We start from the raw sequence: 26,679 nt of genomic DNA on the forward strand, positions 1-26,679 counted from the left end.
GTTTAGCTAGGACTGCAGTTATGTCCTGATCTGTTCATTTATCAAACCAAGGGAACATTCTGAGAGGAAGGGGGAAAAATGGCTATGTTTGGGATGAGTAGAAAAAAAATCAGTTTGAGGCCAACCATGCAGGGCATTATGCCCTAGGCAACAAATTCTAGTTTAATTAGGTTGAGTTGAAGAAAGAGCTATTATAAAACTCTTGAGGAGGGAAATGACACCACTCACAGTTGTGCTGCAGAAAAATCAGCTGCTAATACATGTCTGTGCACTGAATAGGGACAAAAAATAAAATAATAGTGCTGCGTGGCCCTATTGACAGGCACACCTAAAGAATGGCATCCCCAGATTTTTAAAACAATGCTACAAGTAGGGTCTCTCAGTAACAAATAATTTATGTTGAGTAAATGGGTTAAAGAAGGAGTAACCATTGCAAATACAGACAGAATGTGGTTGTTCATTAGCCAGGACAATCTTTAACATATGCTCATTGGTCTTGATTTCAGATCTTCATATGCTGTTAATTCTGTAGGTAGTTTATGTCCAAATCATATGTTTATAATGATGATACTTAGAAGAAAGATGAAAGAAAACAGTTACTATTTACTCCGTATAATCTCAGTATTATCCCATCAAAACGGGGCAGTCAGTGAACACTTACAGTTAACCTACAAATAAATATTAGGTCATTAGAATTGGGCTGGGTGCTTGGTCTAGTTGCTGAAGTCCTCGCCATGCATGCACTAAGATCCCATATGGGTGCTGGTTCAAATCCTGGATGCTCCACTTTCCATCTAGCTTCCTGCTTGTGATCTGGGAGAGCAGTCAAGGACAGCCCAAGGCCTTGAGACCCTGCACCCATGTTGGAGACCCAGAAGAAGCACCTGGCTCCTGGCTTCAGACCAGCTCAGCTCTGGGCATTGTGGCCTTTTGGGGAGTTGAACCAGCAGATGGAAGATCTTTCTATTTGTATTTCTTCTCTCTGTAAATCTGCTTTTCCAATAAGACTAATTAAATCTTAAAAAGAAAGAAATTTCACAGAATTGAACTCAAGATTTAATGTGTTAAATCTAAAGCATTATACACTCTACTATGTTCCATTCACTTTCTCCATCCAACAAGAGAAAATTAGTAATTATTAGAATATTAGAATAAAATTCAAGTTACAAATGCACTAACAAACCATCCAAGGCTTTTGTCAGCTGTTATGGCAGATGCCGTTGTTTCCCTTCCTTTTTGGGTCAACTGTGCCTGGCTGCTCCTGTGTGGACAGTGTAGGAACCCATGCCTTAATGTCTTACTCTACTGTGGACTTCTCCAATGCCTGCAAGTTTGCCAACATGTGCAACCTATAGGCTTGAGGAGTCCTGGGATAACTGCCTTAACCTCCCAATATAGCCTGGTGGAGGATCTGAGACTTGTTGACATAATTTTTTCAGTGGGTTTTAGAGTCTTACAATTGAGGAAATCCCGCTGTTTCAGGTTTGCTTTGAAGCAAACTCACCAGATATTAATTTCAAACCATCAAGACAGTTGATTTCATGGTGTGAGAAGAATCTTCCAAAAGGGCATGGAAGTGCATGAGCTTCAACATTTTGACACCAAAATAAGCTTGGCTTTTAAACATGTAACAATGTGTTATTATATTTAAATATTTAATTTGAAAGGTCAGAAGTATGTGTGTTTGTGTGTGTTGTGAGAGAGAGTGTGTTTTGCCTGCTGGTTCACTCTCTAAGTGGTCTCAACACAGCTGGATCAAGCTGAAGCCAGAAGCCTGGAATCTCATCTGAATATCCACATGTGTGGCAGGAATTCAAGTACCTGAACCATCATCTTCTGCTTCCGAGGTGCAGTAGCGGAGTTCCAGACTGGGACTCCATTTGCACTCCAACATGGGATGGGGGTTGTCCCAAACTCTGGGTTAACCCATTGCATCACAACTGAGGTCACTAATAGATACATATTTTGATTCCATTTACATGAACTTTTAAGAAAAAACAACCCGGACGTATCTGTTTGCAAGATAGTAACAAACAGAGAGATCTTCCACTTGCTGCATTATTTCTCAAATGGCTGGGCCAAGCTGAAAGGGGGAGCTGGGAACTTCATCTGAGTATCATCCAAGGGTGCCAGGGGCCCCAGTACTCGAGCTGTGATCTGCTGCTTTCTTTGGGTACATTAATATGGAGCTAGGTTGGAAGTGGTAAAGCCGCTACTTAACCTGGTGTTTTGATATGGGACGCTAGCCTTAGAAGCAGTTGTGCTGTGCCATAAGACTGACCCTTCCCTGAAGTTTTGAAACCTCTTCACATGTCAGAATAAAAGCACTGGGACTTCTGACTTCTTGCTGAGAGTTTTAGTACTGTGGAAAAACACTCTCTATTGTCTTAATTTGAATTCCTTTTTGTAAATTTTTAATTCTTATTTTTAATTATGTTTACATTGTTGATCAGAGTGGGAGAGATCCAGGGTTAGGGAAAAGCGGGTGTGATCATTGTTTTCAATTTTTCCATTTCTTCTTCCTGTATCTGGGGGCAGAGGGGAGACAATGGAAGAAGCCATACCCGGCCTCCCAACCACCCTGTAACTAAAGAGGGGGAAACAGCCACGTGGCATCAGCCCAGGGTCCTGAAGTGCCGCGTGCTCCAAGAGCTCTGTCCAAGTGACTTTGATAGTTCTGAAGTGCTGTCAGTCTCGCCACTTGAAGGATGAGGGAACCCTTCCAATATCTATTGGCTGACGTGGTAGACCTTAGAGTATCCATTAATTTGGATTCCTTAAGAACTGAACTTCAGAAAACCATCATGCCAGCCCCAAGAAGGAACATTTTGGCCCTCATGTCCATTTTAGTAAATTTTTTAAAAAGTTTTGTATTTTTGTCAAGGTGTATCGTAAGTGTTTTATGATATAAGAAACAATGATGTGTGTGCGTGTTAAGGGAGTGCCTTAGAAATATGGAGGCAAATAGATTGTAAACTTCTGTGTTTGTCATTTTGTGCATGTCTTATAACGTACTTGAATAATTTAGAATATTTAATAATCCTTTTTTTTAAATGAACCTTTTTTTAGACATATCTGGGTAATATGCCCTAACAAGACTTCTAATTTCTTTCTAGAACCCAGCTAGCATTATAAAAACATTGCTACCCCTCCCAGTTGGCCTATTCTAATTCATCCTTCTGGTTTTTGGTTTATTTTTTTTTTCCCCATAGCTACCTGGCCTAGAAATTCCCATCATGTTTTGCTTCTCCATATTACCTACATCTGAGAATCATATAAATGTATTCCAAAGTGTTATCTGTTCTGTTCTTCTTCCTTTCCTATATTTCACCAAACCTAGGCCTAAAGATTATTCTTCATGCTCCTACCTTTTGCTGCCAACCAGCAATCTCTTCTCTCTTCATTGCATATCACACTCATATTTGACTGTGTTACTTTGTTCTCTGTGGCTTACTGTCCTTAGTAAATTACAAACTGTTTGAAATCAGGACCTACTTTTATTTATCATTACATCTGCCTAAGGATATAGCACATTATTTTTTGCTCACAGTAATGAATCTCTCCAATCATGTAAACACCCACATTTCTCTCAGTTTCTGAGATTAATGATGTAGCAAGTCCAACTCATGTGAGGACCATTCAAAAAACATTTCCTGAGCCCCTGATATTTCTAGGCAGTAAATAAGTAAAATCAGAAAACATTTTCTGCTGTCATATTCTAGTGAGGAAAGCATAATTTAAAAAATTAAAAACTTATGATTCTAAATTGAGCATTCTAAAGAGAATGAACAGGACTGAAAGAATAAGGTGTGGGTTTATTTTCAGTTGATGGGCAGAAGGAAGAGGAGACATTTAAACTGAGAAGGAAAGAAAAGAAAGAAGATTCATGTGATAATCAGGGGCTCTACGTCTGAGCAGAAACAAGTGATGTCTAACATCACGGTTAGGACTCGAGTTAAACGATGCCTGTGTCGTAGATTCTCAGCTCTGGAGTTTCCTGCTAACACAGACCCTGGGAGGCAGGGATACTGACTCAAATCATTGGAATCATACCACACACTTGGGAGATGTGGATTATCCATGTGTGGCTACTGGAGTATCTGAGGAGTTAGCTGGGACTATCCCTTTGTGTCCCTCTGTCTTTCAGGTAAACAAATATTTAATATGATCAAGACTTGGAGGATGGAAGGGCCGTGGTGTTCACAAGGAAGTTAAAGAAGCTGATTTGACAAAAGCAAATGACCCAGGGTGAGTGTCCAGTGGCAATGCTACTGATCAGAGGTCCAATTTAGGTCACACCAAGGGTTTATGATATTATAGGAAAGCGAAAATGGAGGAGTTAAGCAATGAAGTCAGTGCATGTTTGTTCTAGAATTTTAGAATGTTAGCTTCTATGTAATGAGAAAGAGGAGGCAAAGGGAGACCAAGCAAAGATCATTAAACAGTCCAGATAAGCTCATGGCATCTTGGGATGGGAAGGCAAAAATGCAAAGATAAAAGAGAAGAATGGACTGGAGACAGGTTCTACCATTGGGCAATAGAGGAAACACACCTGGAGCTCAGTGGAAAGCTCCAGGTTAGCAATATCAACTGGGGACATGTGTATTTAGATAGTACATAAAGACATACACAATGAATTACATCTTTGTTTTAAAGAGGGTTTATTTTTTTTTTTTTCATAATCTAGGATGGCTACTTTGAAAGAATGGTAATGATCCAGAAAACTAGCATCTGCCTCCATGAACGACTTTGCTGGCCATTTACTCATCTTAATTATGCTATGAAGAGAACTGTGCTGAGCAAGTTTCCTATTGAAAAATTTTGATGAAAGATATGAACAAGCAAGGTAAGGGTTCAGATCAGTGACTTGGCTTTGCTGATAACTGAAGGGTGTGGCCCAGGCCTCAGTATTCCTGCTTCCCACGTCTCAACTGAGCTTTTCTTCCTGCAAACTGGAGGAACTCCATATTTGGGAATGAAAACAGTGAGAGCTCATTGTACCGTTGGGGTTGCAGTCAACACATAGATCTTCTGGGAAGGAAACATGCTTTGCACAGCTGCAGAAGGCAACAGAGTAGGGCCATGCACCTTGGGAACTTATGCCTACCTTTCTAGAAACCCTTTCATTTTCTTACCACCTGTTTCTCACACACAAATTGGCCTTAAATTTTGTTTCCATGAATAAAATGTTAATAATGCTCATTTTGTCTGTTGACAAGAGAGGAAAAATTGGACTAGGTTTTACTGCAATATCCTAACTGAACACACACCTCAAACTCCACATGCCTAAACTCTGACACATTAGTACCCCATCTGCATGCACGTGTACACACACACGTGCATGCAGATGCACACACACACACACACACACACGTACATCCTCATTTTTTTTTTCAGTTTCCTTTCCCAACAAATGGTAGCAATGTAGACCCAGCTGTCAAATGCAAAATCTGCATGTTAACCTCTTTATTTCAGCCCCACATTCATAGTTATCAACACTCCTGTCAGGTTCTCTCAGATAACTCCTGAACCTACTTTTCTCTCAACTCTCCCTGCTCAGTCAATGAGGAAACCCCTCCATTGGATTTGTCTGTGCTCCCTCTTGCCTTCACACTTGTGAAACTCAGGGTTGACCACGAAAAAGTCTCCAGGAGCTTCCTATCAGAACCAATGGAGTGTAAAATTGCTAACTTGGCTTCACCATGTGTATCTGCCTGGCCAATCAGCCTCAGGCACCAATGTGGGGCGGTGGTTACATGCTCTAGCCAGGCAATTTCTTTCAGTTCCTCTACCTGGCTCTGACAGAGACCTCCCTGATTTTCCTCTCAAACTGCCCAACCCACCGGAACGTGCCCTGTTCTGCAAGTGGCCCTGGAACTGTCTAATTAGCGAGGGTGTCACCTGACATTTGATTGAAAATTTTCCTGTGTACTTAATCCGTCCCGTGTTGGCATTTTTGGGGCCTAGGAAGGTCCCAGTGAATACTGAATGAGTGAGCAAATATTTTAATTGTGTGTCTCAACATGTGCCATTTTCACAGAGCTGTTGCCACACAAATCATGTCATAAAGTCTTCTTTTGCATTATATTTAGATATAGCAAGAATAAGTAGCGATACCAACATCCCCTACAAATAGCTCAATAACTGTGCGGCTGTCTCCAGCTACGCCAGGATGGAAGTTTGGCACAGGGGTCAAGATGGCACCTCCCACAGGCGTGTCCCAGTGTGGATCGTGGCTGGAGTCCCTCTCCCAGAGTCCACAGATCTTTCCGTGTCTGATGCATTTCCTCTCAAAAAAAAAAAAAAAAAAAAAAGCTAACTAAACGGACATTAAACACAAACTCGAGGCCCATCTGACAGAATTGTTTTAGAATGAGTATCACCGGGAGTCCAAGTCCTGTGTTGTGGGTCTCCAGCACGTTTTCGCGGGACCCTGAGGAGCTTGAAGCCTACACGTGCGAGGGCAGCTGAGGCCCGCCACGGAGCGCACGTGTGGGACCGGGTGTCCTCAAGGCTCCGCAGCAGCCTTCATGGCTGCCCCCCAGTGCAGGGGTGAAGAGGAAGCGTGCCGAGGGAGGAAGTGGGCAAGCAAGGGCTGCTCGTTGTGAAGGGAATAGGTAACCAGAACATTCCTCAGGCGCCTTCAGGGAGGGTGTGTGGCGGGGAGGGAGGGCTGTGAGTGTGTGTGTTTTGTGGTCCTCGGGTCAATTTCTCTGGTGGTTGCTTACACCTCCAAATTCAGATACTGCGTTTAACCAAAGCGGTCGCAGGACTGCACGGTTTCCCGCCGCAGCGTAGGGTTCCCGAGGTTACGACCGGCCGCGGGGCGTGCGCAGGCAGGGGCCAGGACCACGGTACCAAGGGGACACCCCTGGGCCCCGTGGACCGGCTCGGTGCTCGGTGGGCTGGGCAGCCCCGGTGGGGACGCGGGGCGTGCGCTGCCGAGGTCCCTCAGCGCCCCCTACAGCCGCTCCTGGGGGAGCAGGAGCCCCGCGCCTCTGCACCACGCCCAGGACCCCACCTAGCCGCCCGCGCCGCGGGCCCCAGCGCGCCGCCACCTCCCAGCCGCAGAATCGGGGTGGGGGGCCCCCCGCGTGACAGGGCGGCATCCCGGGGCTGCAGGCGATCGCCCCGCCCGTGGCCTGCGACTTCCCCTCCCTCCCCGGGGCCGGCCCTACCTCCCTCCCTTCTTCCCTCCCTCCTCGTTTCCCTCCCTCCCGCCGGCGCCGGACACGCCGTGCCTCATCTCTTGGGGCGCTCTAACCCCTGGCCACCCGTCGCGTCCCGGGCAACTCTGGGGGCAGCAGCCGTTGGGTGTTGAATGTTCCCCACCGACAGCGCATGGCTGGGGAAGCGAGGCGTGGACCCGGTTCCCGAGGGGCCGGTGTCCGGGCTGCGGTGATGCTGTTGCTGTGCCTGGGGCTCCCCACCGGGCGCCCCTACAACGTGGACACCGAGAGCGCGCTGCTGTACCAGGGCCCCCCGGACACGCTGTTTGGCTACTCGGTGGCGCTGCACAGCCACGGGGCGAACCGATGGTGAGTGGCGTGGCTCAGGGCATCTAAGGGCCGCATGAGAAAGGAGTCCAGGGGTTCCTGATGGGATGAAAACTTTCCTCCCTCCGGAGGAGGCAGTGGGGAAATGCAGCTACCACCAGCTTGCTGGAGAACCTCCAGGGAAGCGTGTCCATCCCGGGGGACACTGATGCCCATGGCCCGGAGCTCAGCCAGTAGGGGTGACTGACAGAGCACGTGGGGGTGGGTGGAGGAGATGAAGGAAGCTACCCCACGACCACTGCTCATCTGCTGAGAGCAGGAGCTAGGTGGGCGGTAGGGCTCATGCCTGAGGGCACGTTTCTCGCTTTAGGCTCGTCGTGGGGGCGCCCACTGCCAACTGGCTCACCAACGCTTCAGTGGTCAATCCTGGTGCCATTTACAAATGCAGGATCGGAAACAATCCAGACCAGACGTGCGAACAACTCCAGCTGGGTGAGTTGGATCCGGGAACAGGGGTCACTGACAATCCTGCACCCTCCAATCTTGAGAACAGCACTTCCAGAGCAAGTCCTGGGAAAAGTCATGCTGCTTGTCCCTTCTTAGTGAAGGTGCACCATCTTCCCTTTTTGTTTTTAAAATCACTGGCCTCCTTTCTTCCAATATGTTTTGCTTGTGACAGTGAAAAAAATATATATGCAGAGAAGCGTTTCTTGGGACGCCTTCTCTTCAAACCTCGCCCTGTCCCCCTGCGCAAAAACACGTTTCAAAGTCTCAGCATGTTAAGATCAGAATTCAACAGAGTTGAGACTTAAGAACTTTTTCTATCTTTGATACATCAACTTTATTAGAATTCAGGCTAACGGGCAGATCAGGAGTAGCAGTTGGAACTGATCTTTTATCCTGCCAGTTGGACTGAGGACATTAAGAGAAAAAAGAGAGAATAGTATAGTTTTGCTTAGAATAGATATTGTGAAATGACAGTATGTGGAAAACACGGACATCTTCATTCTTAATATAATTAACGCTAGGCTTAATAGATACCAGTTTTCCTCTCCAAAAATTCTGTTAAATGGATACTTTTTACAGCCGTTTCTTGTTGTCTCTTGTTAGTTTTGTGATAACACCCAACACATGTACTGTTGGGGGAGGGGAGAAGTTTCATGTTCAAAGGCAAAAGTAAATTTGCTGCTCTACAAACTCTGGAAGAAAAAGGGGAACCAATACTAATTTTGACCTATCTTACTCCGAACACTATTACACACTGCTATATACATTCCTTTTTTTTTTTTTTTTTTGGTCTTAAGCACCCCCCGGGGTCATGATTTTATGTTATATCTACTTTATATTTGAGGAGTGTCAGTACACATCTGTTCTCTTCAGTTACTTAAACATTGGCTGGTAGCTGAGACCTCACTCCTACTGGTCAGTGTGGTCTGCTTGAGGCCAGTCTTAAGTTTTTGTGTGTGCATGTGTTCAAGTCAGATAAAATTAAGTGGAGGATCGAATATTTGTTCTACAGATGTATCATCTGTAAATTATAAATGTAAAAGCTACACTTGGTACATATTTCTCATCTTTCTTTGCTACAAAAGACTTGAAGTTAGCTAATCATTTCATAATAAACTCCATTTTCTTTCCAGTGCCGTTTGCCTTAAATTGCTTCTCAAACAATGAAGCTGGTTTCCTTTATTTAAGTGATTTCATATAGAGTACATTTAATGGGCTGTTTATTTTCTTGTCTATTTGAGAGGCAGATGCAGAGGGAAATAAGGAGGGAACATCACCCCACGACTCCCACATGGTGGCTCGACCTAACCACTGGGTCATCACTGTGAGGAGGTAGCCATAAACCCAGGAGCTCTGACAGAGGATGTGGCATCTTAGCCACTAGGCTAAATCCCAATCATAGAATTTCTAGTTTTTATTCAGACAGTGCCCACCAAAGCCCAGGATTTGTCTACAGTATATGGAGCAAGTCCCAGCTTTTGTTTAATATCCTCCATCTCAAAATGTAGATTAAGAATCCACAAGGCATTCTGAGGTCAACTTTGATCTGCTAGAAAATCGTGGCAAAGTCCTAAGGGGGAACAGTTTCATATCTGTTGTTCTGTCCGATTCAATATTACCACTATTGATATTTAGTACCTCCTTCGCATCTGGACTCTGGATCTATTTCTGGATGTCCATGTAGAACTGGAAAGATATCATTATAGTAAAAATTCAAGATAACAATATCTTTCAATGGAAGGAAAACCTACATTCTTTCAATGTTTGATACATCTAGGGTTTGACTGTTGAAACATCACTGGAAAAGTATATACAGGCATGAACTAAATGAATATTGTAACAAGCACGAACTAAATGAATAGTTACTAGGTAAATGAAAATAAGTTCAATGAAAGTTACGCATCAATTTAGTAAGAAAATTAAGAATGACAATTTCTAATGTTTACACTTCTGATAAATAAAGAGGCTGAGGTGAAATTCAAGAAGGAACATGAGATTCCTAGTCAGTCCACTGGTGAAAAAGTCACCAACTTGAGTGATAGCTCTGTATTATTTGCAAAGGAGTAGACAGAAGTTATTTGTCATATAACATTCTAAATATCCATCATGCCTTCCTTACAGACAGAAGAAATTATGTATAAAACAATTCAGAATAAGTAGTTCAGAGACATAAAACAAGAGACGGGGGTTAAAATCTGTAACATAATTCCTGAAAACAGTAAGTTTGGCAACCATGGATGTTTCAGGATTTTCCGTTTTGTGATATTGAGGGTCATATCTTAAGAAGTTTCAGGAGTATGTGTGCGTGGAGACACACACAGAGTCTTCTAAATATGATGACTCTCAAATGTGGGTGACTAAACTGTTCAGGAAATAGTTCAGTAATTGACCCTTGATAGATGTTCAAAAAAGATAACACTATTTGTTCTTAGCTGTTTACTATTTAAGTCTATATCTGGATATTATCTGTATAAGCAGATAGCAGCTAATAAATAAAGACAGGTAATAGAGTAAACCAAAAGTTGATTGTGTAATTTAAAAGATCATAGCAGAAATGAAATACAATGAAAGGTATTTTTTGTTGACCCAACAAAAAACTTTGTAATACCCAAATATTGAGCTACAATTGCAATGTCAGTTCTGTGTCTTCTTTTAATTATAACTGTAATTGCTTTCAAGAATGTAAAGGGACATGCTTTTTAAAATAGTTCCCACCTCATATATGATTCAAGATACCTACAAAAACTTGTCTTGAGCTTTCTGTAGAGGTCAGATCAACAGTTGGGACAGATAGACTCCTTTCTTCAAAATAGGAGGTTCATGGTCGTCTCCACCCTTCTTACCCCTGGGAATAATGTAGTCAGATGCCAGTCTAAACCCACTGTAGCCATTAATCAGAAGTGAGCAGCTAGTACCCATTTATCTAGAGTGCTCAGGGTTTAGGGTGTGGGGAATGAGATACCTCTCGTAGCAGCGTGAATTGCCTACAGAGTTGGTGTGACCAAAGTTGCCTGGAAAGCACAAGGTGCTTTCCTTGCACTTACAGTCTGTCACTTGTACCTCCTGGCAAGCCTGAGAGGCTTCGCTTCTTTCACTTGGTTGGTAGTTTCCTGTACGAGCCAAAGAACTGCCCTATCAGGAGGGGCTGGGCCCAGACTTGCTCATAAGAACGAGTGTCTGAAGAGGTTGTGTTGTTTTCCACCTGTCCACTCTCACTTTTCTACCCAGGCACTGAATCCCTGCTGAGACTTTTTAAAGGGAGATTTGATCACAGATGATTCTAGAATCAAGGCATCACAAATAATCTCTCTGTTAACATAGTGAGGCAAAGTCCATCTGTCAGTCCTTTAAGAATTCAATTGGGGGGCCCGGCGCGGTGGCGCAAGTGGTTAAGTCCTCGCCTTGCAACCCCGGGATCCCATATGGGCGCCGGTTCTAATCCCGGCAGCCCCGCTTCCCTTCCAGCTCCCTGCTTGTGGCCTGGGAAAGCAGTGGAGGACGGCCCAAAGCTTTGGGAACCTGCACCCGTGCGGGAGACCAGGAAGAGGCTCCTGGCTTCGGATCGGCATAGTATCGGCCCGTTGCGCTCACTTGGGGAGTGAATCATCGGACGGAAGATCTTCCTCTCTCTCTCTCTCCTCTCTCTGTATATCCGCCTTTCCAATGAAAAAATAATAAAAATAAATCTTTAAAAAAAAAAAAAAAAAAAGAATTCAATTGGACTGAGTTGTAGGTTCCTGACCTCAGCCTGGCCAGCCTTGGGCTTTTGTGGCCATTTTGAGAGTGAAACAGCTGAGGAAGGATGACTGTGGCTGCTTCTCTTTCAAATAAAAATATTTAATCTTAAAAATACTACATGATTATTTAAAAACCACCCCAGCGCTTTCATTACTTTGTAGTTACTATTTGTAGCATTACACACATGAATACAGCCACACACACAGCATTCTAGACAATAAAGTCTGAATTTACACATTTATACTGTCCAATATTGTAGATACTAGCCCCTTGTGACTATTTGTGACTACTTAATGCATCCAATGTTTGCAACGAGTGGTTCTGTAATATGAGTTACATACTAGTAGCAAAACATCATCATTGATTTTAAATGTATTAACTACATTTGAAATACACATTTAAAAGTAATAGTGATTACACGATAAAATAATGCTTTCAATTTGGTAAACTTTTGTTGCATTTCTTTCTTTGTGGCTCTTGCATATTAGTAACAAAAACCTGAACATGTTATTGATTCTTGCTTTATATGCCTATTGGGTAGCACTGTATTAGGGAAACACACAATCCATTTGTAAAAACACGCTACATAGTTAACAGGGGATTTCCCAGTGTCTGTGCCTGAGGGAATGGGACTTTCATTTCACTTTCCTAGACCCAGTGTTCGAGGGTTGAGACCTTTGGACCCTGCCTATGCCTTTCTTTATCATACTGGAAACACCAATGATCCATCACATTACTCTCCATTAGGCCTCTTCGAATTCCTCTCTGGAAATCACATTACCTTAGCCACCACCTGACTTATATTATATAACCTATTTGGAAAAGGTTAAGTTAATTAGCACTGCATCATTAATGATTACCTTACTCTGCTTGATTTGCAGGAGTTACTGGCTTAGAATTAAAAGGCAAAATCTCACTGTTGAAACTTTAAATAGGTTCTTGGTAGTAACTTTCTTTTTATTTGCTGTAGGATAGAAGTTGTAGCCTATCAAGATAGGAGTTTCTTAGTTTGTTGTAGATTGGTCATGTTGATAAATTCTCCTGAATGTGAGCTATTTATGCAGAGAAACAAGGACAAAAGTTTCACTAATGAATATTAGGTTAGGAGAAAAACTTCCCAGTTTCCAGAAATTTTCTAAACTTCATGTTCAAGAGAATGCTTTTCGCCTAATGGAAGAGATGGTGTTGTAGAAATACGTTTTATCTTCAGCCTTAAGTTGTCTTGGCCACAATATTCCTAATGACTAAGAAATCTTTCCCTTTGCAACAGCGCTGGGGACAGATACGGTTATCCATTGTGCATTGAAGTCACTCTGTCATTCACTCATTTGTTTTTAGTCTTAAAAAATATATGAGAATCCAGGTTTCTTCTCCCAATGATACTTAGGTTTTACTTCTTGAATTTCTGTTTATTTATTTGAAAGGATAAAAGGCAGGCAGTGATTGCTCATGTATTGATTAACTTCCCAGCTGCTCCCAATAGCCGGGCCGAGTTAGAGATGTAAGAACTCAAACGAAGCCTCCTAGATAGGTGCAAGTAGTTGAACCATCACCTGTGGCCTGTTAGCAGGAAGCTGGAATGGGGAGGAGGAGTCAGAACGCAAACCCGGGCACTCTTACATGGGATGCAGTCAAGACAAGCGGCATCTTCACTGCTTGCAGTAAGCAAGACTGTAGGTGAGAGTATTATGGGAACGGATGGTGAGGAGACCCAATCTGAAGAAAGTTAAAGGTAATGTCTTCCTGAGGAATTCATGTACAAGTGGAGAATTAGATAATGTTCAAGTGTTTTCCAGAGGAAGAGGTCATGGGAACGTTTGCCCACAAGGCAGATTGCAATGAGGAAGCTCTGGTGTGTGAGAACATGTGCCTTTGATAAGGTAGGAAAGAAATAAGTGCAGCAAAACTAGAATCTGAAGTAGACAGTGTGCAGGGAGAAGAAGGGAGTGCAACTTTGTAAGTATGAATTTGTCCTAACTTCTTTACACCTGGATGAGAGTTAGTACGGTCAAGTTTGTGTTTGCCAGATTCTTAAAGGTTTAGGCTAGTGAATGCTTGGATATCAGTGAATCAGGACTGAAGATGGCAAGATGGTTGTAGGATTTTGTTGTGACTTGCACTAAAGGATGATAAGGATCCATCCTAGGACAGTGCCAGTAGGGATGGAGAAAGCACAGAAACTTCAGCTCTCTAGCAGATTCAGCCGCATTTGGTAATGCTTTAATGAAGGCAATGTGTGAGTAAGTGACCTAAGCTGTTGCATGGATGGTTATGTTCAGCCCTGGGAAAGGCTAGTGCAACCGGTCTTCTGGCAAGAGGTGAGTTTCAGTGAGACACAGAAGTAAAGAGATAGTAGTCAGTTGGTTTTATGGATCTGGTGGGCAGGAGCCATTTTAGGAATTGCAATTTAGAGGTTAGATTTGCCAGAGAGATGATATTTAAAGTCATAGACATGAATGACTTCAACCTGGGAACTCTGAAAAGATTGGAGGAAGGGTGGATTCCTACAACTTCAGAATTGCTTAAAATACTGCTGCTCAACTCTGGCTGAAACTTAAATACTTCTGCAAAACTTTGAGATACCCTCTCAGATGGCTTCCCCCACCCCAAGACCACCTGCCCAAAAAAGCCAGAGGAAATTGGGAATTTTCTGGGATCTTTCATTGATTCCAGTATTCCTCAATTGTTGAGAAGCACTGGAGCAGAAAGGTAAGACTGGAGGGCAGAAAGAGAATTGTGTCAGGGTGATGTTATAAAAATCAAACAGTGAGTGTTTTGAGAAGAGCTGAGTGGTTGTTTGTAGTAAAATTTGCTAGGGTATCAAAGCAGTGAAAGAACTAGAGTCTCCTTGGGCTTAGAGGGAATCGGCTGATTACTAAGCTTAGTAAGACCTGTGTTCACTCTACAGCTAGATTGCAGATCTGAAAGGAGAACTGATACCAAATTTTGACAACTCTTTTAACTGGGGTCTTCCTTAAAACATTTTTATTGATTGCTTAGGCTATGTAATAAAAACACAAAGTAGAATAAGACATGGATGAAGCTTCCAAATGAAAGACAGGCAATGGATAGTTCTCATGCTATGATATAGGGTGGGCATGCAGTTCACCTGTGAGAGAACAGATGCTGGTTCAAGTACTTGGACTCCTGCCCCCAAGTGAGAGACCACGATAGAGTTTCTGGCTCTTAGTTTCAGCCTGGCCCAGCCCCAACTGTTGAGAGAGAATCAGTGGATAGAAATATCTCCACCCTTTTTCAGTTTTTATCCCTGTCTGTTACTTTTTTGTATAAGAACATAGAACTTAAAAAGACTCAATAGTGAGAAGAAATTATCTGTGTTAAGAGAAGGTTTTCCAATGGGGTGAAACTGGAGTGCTAGAACCAGTTCTAATGAGTTTAATGACTGGATATCATAAGAATAAAATGAATGATTTCTCAGGTTTCTGTAAGATCTGAGATTTGCTGCATTCCACAGCATTATTGTAACGTTGTGTTCACTTTGGGTTCTAAAGAATCCATGTACTCATGACAAGCAGTCTAAACTGCGGACCTACTCTGGGCCTGGCTGATGGCTGACTTTGAAAATAGGACTTTAACAATTTTTAATAACAAATGAGCTATCCAATTAGAACTAATGCCAATATTTGGATACTGATAAGAGGAATACACTAAAGACAAACTATTGGATAAAGACAATTTCAAAAATTTTGTAGAAAATGGAATTTAAGGATCAGAACTTTGGTGCAAAATTTTCTTTTTAACTTCCTGCTTTCTTTTAAGATTTATCTTTACTGGAAAATCAGATATACAGAGAGAAGGGGAGACAGAGAGGAAGATCTTTCGTCTGTTGATTCACTCCCCATTTGGCCGCTGCAGGCAGAACAGCGCTAATCTGAAGCCAGGAGCCTGGAACCTCTTCTGGGTCTCCCGCACTGGTGCAAAGTCCAAAGGCTTTGGGCTGTCCTCAACTGTTTTCCCAGGTCACAAGCAGGAAGCTGGATGGGAAGTGAGGCTGCTGGGATTAGAACTGGCACCCATATGGGATCCTGGTGCGTGCAAGGCAAGAACTTTAGCTGCTAAGCTACCATGCTGGGCCCAAACGTCATGCTTTTTGAAGTTAATACACATTATCCATAAGCTTTTTGCCAAATTTTATGAAGCACATCAGGGTGGTAGTTGATGGTATGAGTTTGAACCCTCCCTCCCTCCCTCCCCTACTTCTGATAGTGAGTACTTAGTTCCTCTCTTTTGTTTTAGATTCCCCATCTGTAAAATTGTGGTAATAATAATAATATACATCTCATTGGGGATGTCTTAAATTAAGTCAGTTAATACAGGTGATCACGTGTGTAAACAGTGTGCTTGGTAGATGGTAAGCGTATCATAATTATTAGAAAATTTGTTCTAAGTTATGCTCACCAAGAATGTCAGTTGGTATACATTTTTGTCTTTGCTCTAGTTATTAAAGGGATGTTTCGATTTTCGGTAGGATTTTGAAGGAGTAAGATTCCTGGCAGATTGCTTCTAGGCCTTTTGGTGAAAATCAAGTGTAGTAAGATTCCTGGCAAACTCTGAACCTAGAATCAAGTTCATAGTAACCTGCTTTTATAGTGTTCTAAGACCTACTACTACTAATAATACTAATAATAATAAGGATCAACTTTAGGAAATTCAACTCCAGAGCTTGTCACTACTGCCTAGGGACACTGGCCCATGTGTTGGATTCCCTTCTGGAAAGGAATGGAACAGAATAGAACAGAGGACAGAAATAGTTCACATTTTCAGGCCTATTATTATATATGAAGTGATAGTGATTATTTGTGCTTATCAGATTTGGATAAACCAGTCTGGAAGTGATACTAAAATCTATTTTCTCAAAATAAGCTATTTTGAGAATAGCTTTGTAATTTTGATGCTTATTGTTTTAACTCTTGTTAGCGACCGGACAGGCTGGGAGGAAGATCTGGGAAATTCACTACTTTCACATCGTGTGTCACCTCTAAAGTTCTGTGTTTTACTGCTCACTGCACAAAATTACTTATGCTAGTATTAAATTTCGAAATATCACTGTTACTCTTAGGACACACTGCCATCACTATGCTTACTTATTTATGTGTGGTAATAGAACATGATTAATACATTAAAAGTATAATGGATCTAGGGTTTGATAAATACAAAGTGAAGGAACCACTTAAAGACCCAAAGGCTACCGATCAAATTTCATAGTACCAGGAGTGCCCTCTGCTGGATAAGCCTGGATCAACATAGGTTGGTACCTTGCACAGTAGAAGTGTTTGCCATTTATTGAACAACTACTAGATTCCAGGCAGTATATACATACAGGTATAAATTTCTGTAATCCTACATGAATCTACAGGGTAGTTTTTATGATATTGGCATATTCAATTAATTTGGTCCCTTTAAATCTTATTCATTTTTTTATTAATGTGTGTAAGTGAAAGAATCTAAAATCATTTTGACTCGGCAGTTAAAAATTGCTTCTATAAAATATCTTGAATAAATTAGCACAACAATAAACTAGAGACATTGAGTTTCCAGAGCTAGGATAAATTTCACAGTAGGCTGGCTCAGTTTGAAACTTGTAAGATTCCTCTTACAATGCACTACAACTTTTAAAAAAGTAATTGAGAAAAGGATCTTCTAAATTTTCGTGGACTTACAGATGTGTCAGGAGTTTTGAAAGATGAGGTAAGTTCATGTTTTTGTCTTAGTGATCATAAAGTCAGGCTGAGTGCACCGGTCAGATGTCTACCATGATGGGGAAGCCACAGCACAATGACGCAAGGCAGAAAAACCAGACGTTTCACTGCATCTAAAAGTCCCAGGTTCCCCAGACCACAGGCTGCCTTTCCCCACCAAACAAATGTTATGGTGGAAAGATGAATCTTGAGTCTGACCTTTCTCTTTGGTATTTAAAAAGAAAAAAAGGCAAAATCCCAGGAACTGTTCTAGGTGGAAGAAAAGGTCAGGGCAAGACAGACTAAGTAAATGCCATTTTTTTTTTCCTTTAGAATACTAGAAAACTGACACTACAGCTGTGGTCAGACTGACAATTTTACACACTTTCAATTCCCATTAATTCGTACATCTGTAACAGGTAGGGCTTCTATGGCAGAAGGAAGAAACTTTAGCAACTAAAGATGCAAAGCATTTTTCTTGATTCCAATATTTCTATTTTCCAGTCTGTTTTATGTGGGTTTGATCATGTCATTTGATTCCTTTTTTTAAAAAAAATAGTTTTTATTTATTCACCTATTTCAATGAAATGCAGAAAATGAGTATCTCCTATTTGCGGGTTCACTCCCCAAAAAGTCTAACAGTCATGACCAGGCCAGACCAAAACCAGGAGTGTTCAACTCAGTCCAGGGCTCGTGTGCAGGTGTCAAAATCCCAGGTACTGAGACAGCACTTGCTTTCCCAGGTGTACATTAGTGGCCAGCTACAATCAGATGCAGAGCAGAGACTGAACACCAGACAGACCAATACGGCAGGCCAGTGTGTCAAGCCTCTGCCAAATGCCCACCCCTAACTGCCTTATTTAAGACTGCGTCTTATCACCCATAAACAAGAGTTGCTAATGCAGTCCTTTGCTACAACTGTTGGGGTAAAAGGATCTGATGTGTGTGCTGAGGCCTCTCCAGCAACAGTGAACCTCATGGATTTTATGGAGGAGCAGGTATGCCATGATACCTGTGCAGCTTATGCATCTCTTCAGTATGGTCCTTAAAATAATAGGATGATATCAACATGAACTCATGTTTGTGTGTTTTCCCCGCCAGGCTGTGTCCAAAGCCCTTCACCCCTGGTTCCTTGTAGAAATCCCTCAGAGGAGCCTCTCCCATAGGCCCCACTAAATCTCAATCTTAAGTCATCCCACTTACGAGCCACATTTTGTTAAAAGCTTCAAACTCAAACATCCTGTTTCCCTACAGATCACCTGTTATTATCTTTAAACTTAAGGAAGAAGTATTTGGGAGAAGAGGTTGGAGAACAATAGCAAGACTTCCTCTGCTGACTAGAGTTCTCATTCCTGAGAGTGGGGTAAAAAAATTTGCACTGCACAGTCTAGAAAAGGATTTTGGTTTGTTTTTGTTTAGTGGTGTAATATATTTCAAAATCCCCTTCCTCTACAAATACTCGGTTCCTGCCTGCCTTGTACAAATCCCTTCTGAGCGGTGAGTGCCACTGTCAGCCACTCGGTCTGTGCTCAGGGAGGAGACATACAAGGCTGAACGTTTGGTCCTTCAAGGTCCTAGCCATACTTTTGGCACTTGGTGCAAGGATGCTAAAACCAGGCTGTGAATAACAACAAAAAGGAGAGAAGAACAGATCGGAATGTCTTTGTTTTGATATCCTTCATATTCATTTGCCAAAAAAAAATCATCCTTTATTTACATTATGTGCACTTGTATTTAGTACCAAAAATAAGTAGGTAAAAATAACTGACGTAATAGGTTTTCACCCAAAGCAATGAAATATGGGCTTAATTTTTAGCTTTAGAGCTTTCTGTGGCTTTTACATAATGTTAATTGGGAAAATACATTCAATTGTGCTAAGAATTAGTCACTCTACTTGTAGGAAACCATGAGAAATTTTCACATGTTAGTTTCTGTTGACCTCTTACGTTAAACCATGTAAAGTATTTCACAATTATGAGAACTGATTTGCTTTACTGAAAGTTCATGTTAGTAATGTGTGAGATGGGTTGAGAACCAGACTAAAAGTCACTGAAGCATGACACTGGGATAAAATATAAAGATGACCTGGGTTTATTGTATTTTGGCAGGGCCATTCATGAGAATTAGCATTTTCCTGACAGTTCTAGTAATCATTACTTTTGATCAAATTCGAAATACTGTATATCTACATGAAGAAAAGTTGCTTAACATTTGACAGTGCATTTCAATATCAAGCTGAAACCAAGAGAGACAAAAGATATTGCCATTATTTTTAAGGCTGAACGCTTTTTCTACTCAGTTGGATATAATCCAGAAAAAGACATAACCATGGGCAGCATAGTCCAACTTGACACTACAACTCCCTGGCAAGCCTTTAAACGTGCTGAATCCTGGTAAACCACATCCATGTGAGCAGCTGAGTGAGGCACAGGTGTCGATGCATATTTAAAACTCATCCAGGTGATTCTCCAGTTCAAGAACCATGTGATGTGGGAGGGGCCCCGGGGCTGCTCTGCAGGTAAGGAAGGGCCTGGCCTCTCCGTCCATACTGTGAGGGCAGCAAAAAAGACGCAGGGGGAAGTTCCCTGTGTTAAGAAATGACTGTGAGCAGAAGTGAGGACTTAGACAGCTTGGACCTGTTGCATCTGGTGTTGGGTACTGAAAATCCCTGAGTGATGGGAGGTGTTGAGGTGACCTTTGTGACGTAAGCAGCGCTGAGAAGTAAAAGGAGAAGCACGCTGATGTGTGAGTCTGTTTGCTCTTTGGTAAAGCTTCATGTGTGTCTCTTTGGAAGAATACTTGTTTCATTACTTTGTTCTCATGATTTTTTTTTGTGCCTTTGTAGTCATCTGTTTGAACATACATATTGAAGGAAATTGCACAAGCAGAAGGGGGATACTCCAAACATGTGGATTGCTCTGTTTCTCTCCCCTTCTCTCTTTAGCATACATTTCTGGGCTGAGTGTTGGGACTGGGGATGATGACTAGGAAGATGGAGGCCTGGTCAAGATGAATAGCATCACTATTTATGAAACTTGGGCATAGGCCAGTGCGCTTGTCCGTAAACAAGCATAGTTAATCCTAAAAGGGAAATCTTTGATTCTGTGTTGATTTCCTTCAAGTGAGCTTATCTGGTAGGTCTAAGGTCTTTGGTGGCTGATACTGGGCATCATCTGTTACCCACCAGCAGATTAACTAGCAGCTAGAATACAGGATATATTTGAGAATTGCTTACCATGAGTCAAAAATCTAGTATATTGGGCCCGGCACAGTGGCCTAGTGGCTAAAGGCCACCTCCTTCCTTGCATGTGCCAGGATCCCATATGGGTGCTGGTTCATGTCCCGTCTGCTCCACTTCCCATCTGCCTCCCTGTTTGTGTCCTGGGAAAGCAGTAGAGGATGGCACAAAGCCTTGGGACCCTGCATCCACATGGGAGAGCTGGAAAAAGCTTCTGGCTCCTGGCTTTGGATCAGCTCAGCTCTAGCTCAGTTGTGGCCACTTAGGCAGTAAACCAGCAGGCAGGAGATCTTTCTGTCTCTTCTTCTCTTTGTAAATCTGCCTTTCCAAGAGAAAATTTTTTAAAGTAGTCTTAAAAAAAAAAAAAGGATATCTTGTATTTTAGGAGGCATTTGTAGTTCGGAGCCAGGAAGTAAGAAACAAGTAAGGGGATGTTTAGTGATATTAAGCTGCCTCCCACCCTTTACCCACACTCTCACATGTTTTTATTTAAAATTTTTTACTCAGGGGTCAGTTGGCCACAACACTGTACTCCTGGGAAAACTTTTTCTACATTTATCTTAGGTAAACATCTCTTTTTTTTTGTGGATTCTCTAAGGTTATTTGCTCTGTGTTCAGAGTCATTTTCAGCTTAGAAAGGAAAGAGGAGTGTGAGCTATAATAGAAGTTAAATCCCAGGACTCCGGCCAGACCACATGGGGCTCATCCTGAAATAGCTGACAGAAGCAGTGTGTCGTCTCCAGAGGCTGAGGGAAGCGTGGGTTAGCACACTGGGAAAAGTTGTGCAGAGTATGACCTGAAGCTAAAACCAAGCAGCGATGGTGTTGTGGTATTGTGGTGTCATCTGCCGGAACTGAATGAAACATGGAATATTAAGCAGAAAACAGCTTCGTGCTGGCAGATTTTCTGACCTTGTTAAAAAGCTTACACAGCTCAGCTGCCAGACAGTGACAGAACACTGTTTTGTACCTAAGAACTTGTTGGATAGCTTCATCAAGAAATTTCCATAGCGTTTTGTGGTTGTAACGTATTGTGTATTTGTTATTTGTGAACTTTTGGGTGGTTAATGCTGCCGTAGTAAATTTATTGATCTTCTTTGTAATCCCACTGCAAATGTCCTTTAAATAGCATTACATTTTAACGCAGAAATTTTTAAATATGTGACTTTCATTCTTACCTGTTTATTCCTACTCAGTTGTCTTAAAGAAGTGTTGACTGTAATTTTAGACTTTGATATTTTTGGAGAAAGAAAAGCCAACATATCGATTGCAGTAAATAATCAGAACTCAAACCTCGGGTTCAGTGAATCTCATTTTTTAAAAGGTGAACTTAGTGAAAAGTTAAAATTACATCACAATGAAACTTGTGTTCGCCATGCTGTTTTGGCATCGTGTGGCCACTTTAGCTCCTCCCTGCATTAGATCCTGTTCATTTTACACACCCACTATGATTTCTACTCCTGACACACCCCCCCCATATTACTCCCTGCTTCCTCTGTCAAGACCCTCGTTTTATTTTCTTAATTTTAAGAAAGCAGCAGAGAAAATTTCCATGTTGGTTCACTAGTCAAATAAAAATGGGGCCAGACTTGGGAGCCAGGAACCAGGAATACAATCTAAGTTTCCTTTATGGGGGACAGGAACCTAATTACTTGAGCTGTCACCTGCTCCTTACTAAGCTGCACATTAGCAGGAAGCTGAAAGCAGGAGGAGGAGCTGGAACCCAAGTAGATGCTGATGTGTGAACTCTCATTGTAATTCTGCTGCCAAACACCCACACCTAGCCTCCTCTTTGACTGTCAGACTTTGCAAATCAACCTCAGCAGTTTTATTCCATGCCTGTCTTTGGTCTCCTGGCGTTTAGCCCTTCAGGAAGTCATTTCCAGTTCATGGGAGTAGTCTCTATTCTACAAGGAAGCTGACCTGATATTTTTGACATTCCATCGTGATAGTATTTTTGACCATAAGAACCACATGGGGCACTCGAACTACTGAATCAGAACCTGAGAGGAGGGGTTGGGAATTTTTTGTTTTTCTGTTCAGCTATCTTGGGAGAACAGGAAAAAAAAAGGGGGGGGAGAGTATATGTAAATATCCTCCTCTACTTAAAATCTTTTTGGCCTAACAATTATAGTACAAATAGCTTTGCTTGTGAAATGCCTTCTCTGTATCTGTATTCTGTTTTTCCAGGTGGTTGTATGAAGGGGTCTAGGTTACATGAGGTGACAAAATGACTAGAGAAGTTATCACAAAGATATGAGTACATGACATCTAGTGAACCGTGCTCAACAATTAGTTTAAAAAGTCCACATCTTTATCCAATCATACGAATGCCACTCTGCCTGCCTGTGGAATTCACGCAGATGGAATAGAATTATCAAGTGTCAATTGAGTGAAAATAGGATAGCAGAAGGATCTTAGTAACGTGTTTCACTCTTCCCCAAATCATTTGTTTGAAATCACTTTCATGAGGATCTTAATCAGATTGCAGCTGTTTGGGACAGCATTGTGGTGTAGCGTGTTAGGTTATGGTTGGCAATGTTGGTGTCCCGCATGGATTCTGGTTTGGGTCTCGGCTTCTCCATTTCTGATCCCGCCTCCTGCTGCTGTGCCTGAGAAAGCAGCAGATGATGGCCCCAGTGCTTGGCCTCTGCAACCACATGAGAGAGGCCTGGAAGAAGCTCCTTGACTCAGACTTAGGCCAAGCTCGGCCCTGGTGGAGACAGCTATCTGGAGAGTGAACCACCAGATGGAAGATCTGTCTCCACCCCAGAAATCTCTGTAATGCTGCCTTTTAAATCAATCTTAAGATTATAGCCTTAACACAAGGAAGTCATGTAATATGAGAAAAACTCACTATGAAAAATCTCATGTACCGTGTAGAAGCACTACATTACATTTCTTTTATTTAATGGTCTGGTTATTCATGCAGTTGCCAAAGTGCCTAGTGAAGTTTATTATTTACTGCTGAACCAATCTGGTTTTCCAAGTCTTTTTATCTTTTTTGAAAACACAAATCAAATCCACTGGATGTAAAATGCACAGCAGTCTGTTTTAAATGGTAGGCATTATTAGATGCTAATTGCCATTCAGCCATTGCCTTTCAGCTCCAATAAACTAAGGCTTAATTGCTGAGGACCTTATTGTACTATTTCTATTCTTAATGTGTCAGTACCAAAAAGCTTTTAAAAAGTGCTCTGGGAACCTTGTTTACATTGCTAGCTGAATAAAAACAAAACAAATTCTTTTCCAAGCATTGGACACTGGTTGGAAAGTAATTTGCACTACCCTTGTCAGCTTTACCTGGGCTTTCCTCACTCTCATCTCTATACACAGTATCACTTTGTCTAACGGGAAAATGATATTGGCACAGAGCATTCAATTTCCTCTCAAATGAGTGTAAGACGAAGCAAGCATGGTTGAAGGAGAAGCACCGTAGATGAATGCACACATTTATTTCCTCTGCTCTTGTAGGGTAACATTGCTGTCAAGATAACTGATGATAGAATTATTTCTAACTGCTGCAGGGAGCCCTATTGGAGAGCCTTGTGGAAAGACTTGCCTGGAGGAGAGAGATAATCAGTGGCTGGGGGTCACACTTTCTCGACAGCCAGGAGAAAATGGATCCATCGTGGTAAGTATTGGAATTGGGTCATGGATCTGTCATGAAATTGTGTATCCTGGCTGCAGCCTTTATATCACTTGATCTCCTTTTGTTCAGACATGTGGGCATCGATGGAAAAATATATTTTTCATGAAGACTGAGAATAAGCTCCCTATTGGTGTTTGCTATGGAATGCCCTCTGATTTACGAACAGAACTGAGTAAAAGAATAGCTCCGTGCTATCAAGGTAAGGCCTGTCTTCAGTATTAACTAGATTATGATCAATAAGTGAATATCTTTATAGCTGCTCAGGTTTGTATGTTCAGTCATAGGGGCAGATATTCGAAGAAGCTATGTTCCTTTTTAATTACTTGAAATCTTCCTTCCTTTGTTATTCAAACTGCAGTAGCATTATGTTTCATAACTGCCCTTTTTTTCCAGAAATACAAATTCTATATAGTTGTCTCAATAGTGCTAGAATCTGGTAATTACCTTAGATTGCTGTAATTCATTTTTGAGTTAGTATATCTAAATGCAATGCCTAGAAAATATGGACGTTTGAAATCAAGAAGTCACACCCAAAAGTCTGAATAGTAATAAAAAGACTAGCTTGGATTTTATTACCTTTTGATTCCAAGAGAAGTCAGAGGGTTCAAACTGTAAGTTTAAGTAAAGCCTTCCCATTGCTGTATATATACTTACATATATATACATACATACATATATACGTGTGTATGTGTGTAAATCCTTCCCATATACGTATATATGTATACATGTATGTATTCCAATTCCTATGTATTCCTTGAAATCACAACACATTGATGTTCTGAAATGTCTTTCATGGAAATTCATGCAGAAGTTACATCAGCATGCATAGAGCAAGGAAATAAGCAACTGAAGTTAAAGGTGAATATTCATAAAATAATTAAAATGGTAAGATAAATACTTAAATCCTAAAAAATGTGCCTTTAGAGAACTAATAAATATTTATGAATTCTAATTTCCATTTCTTCTAATTGCACAAAGAGACCATCATCCAAAGAAAAATTTTTAGTTGGTAAGACTTTAGCCAAGTATTTCAATTCTTTTATTATTATTTTTTAACTTAAAAGACTTATTTGAAAGGCAGAATTAGAGAAAGAGAAATTTTCCATCTGATGGTTTACTTCTTTTTTTTTTTTCTCATTTACTCTTTAAGTGGATGGAAAGGCCAGATGTGGGTCAGGCTGAGGCTTGGAGTCAGAAACTTCATCTGTGTCTCCCACATGGGTGACAAAAGGGGCCAAAGCAGTTCTTGGGCCATCTTAATGCTGCATTGGCAGGCACATGAACAGGGAGCTTGGTCAAAGGTGAAGCAGCTTGCAGTTGAACCAAGTCCTGTATGGGATCCTGGCTCTACAGGTGGTAGCCTAACCCATTGTGCCACAATGTGGGCCCCTGAATTCAATCATTGAGTCTAATAATATTGGAATCTTTCTTCCCTGGAGTTTGATGTAACACTTGTTTAAGTTTCATGGTTGGAAAATTGAAAGGTAGGTGAGGTTCACATTATTTTTATCAAGGTTCTCCAGAAGAAGCTGAGCTTTGTCCTGGAGCACTCCCTTGAGTGGGTGCTGTGTTTGTCCTGGAGCACTCCCTTGAGTGGGTGCTGTGTTTGTCCTGGAGCACTCCCTTGAGTGGGTGCTGTGTGGATGAGCCTCTCAGCTCCATGTGGCTCTTCAGTCTGTGGATTGTGAGTCTGATTTTCAGCTGGGAAATCTAGAAAAGGATACTCTCATCAATGAATGTCATTGGAGAAACCGCATACATAAATGAAAACTAGTGAAGCCATTACCTTACATCATACATGAAAGTCAGTTCAAGTAGAACAGACTTAAATGTAGGGCGTAAATCTAGAAAATTGCTGGGAGAAAATACAGGGGAGAAGCTCCTTAGTGTTGACCTGAGCAATGTGTTTTTTTATTCCTTTTCAGTAATTATACCAAAGGTTCAAACGACAAAGACAAAACTAAATGAGCAGAATCGCAACAAGACACAAAGCTTGTGCCTTCAGCCTGTTGCTTGTTTCCTTTGCTCTGTAGAAGCTTGGTGGCTTTGTATCTATAAGAATGTTAATAGTCAAAACATAAAAGCAATCCAGCAATTTGATAACAAAACACAAACATCCATATAACTTGATTTAAGTAGGTAAGCGTGACCAGCATAGGCAAGGCTCACAATGCTGCCATTCTGTACTGGAGTGCTGTTTCCAGTCCTGACTGCTCGGCTCTGGATACGACATAACACTGATGTGCATGGAAAGGCAGTGGCAGATTGTCCAACTGAATGGACTTCTGCCGCACCCATAGAATTCTGAGGTGTAGCTTCTAGCTTTGTGCTGGCCTAGGGTAGCCATTTT

General features: G+C 41.8%; 1 protein-coding gene and 1 long non-coding RNA gene across 4 annotated transcripts in view; both read left to right on the top strand.

Annotated features, from left to right (window-relative positions):
• The first annotated feature begins 4,151 nt into the window (after positions 1-4,151).
• On the top strand, positions 4,152-5,077 carry LOC121150922. The gene is made up of 2 exons (XR_005883044.1): positions 4,152-4,248; positions 4,688-5,077. It is a non-coding gene; the product is annotated as an uncharacterized LOC121150922 (long non-coding RNA).
• A 2,116-nt stretch (positions 5,078-7,193) lies between these two features.
• Positions 7,194-26,679, top strand: part of ITGA4 (integrin subunit alpha 4) — an 80,479-nt gene continuing 60,993 nt past the window's right edge. For all 3 annotated transcript variants that reach the window (XR_005883016.1, XM_040971812.1, XM_040971813.1), the window contains exons 1-4: positions 7,194-7,538; positions 7,867-7,988; positions 24,205-24,311; positions 24,399-24,528. Coding sequence is in view for 2 of the 3 variants with exons in the window: in XM_040971812.1 (XP_040827746.1) it covers positions 7,342-7,538; positions 7,867-7,988; positions 24,205-24,311; positions 24,399-24,528 (556 nt within the window). In the remaining variant the exon portion in view is untranslated. The remainder of the gene's footprint in view (positions 7,539-7,866; positions 7,989-24,204; positions 24,312-24,398; positions 24,529-26,679) is intronic.

The sequence above is a fragment of the Ochotona curzoniae genome, unplaced genomic scaffold, assembly GCF_017591425.1.
Source record: "Ochotona curzoniae isolate NIBS_2020 unplaced genomic scaffold, NIBS_Ocur_1.0 contig_2210, whole genome shotgun sequence".
Taxonomy (NCBI): domain Eukaryota; kingdom Metazoa; phylum Chordata; class Mammalia; order Lagomorpha; family Ochotonidae; genus Ochotona; species Ochotona curzoniae.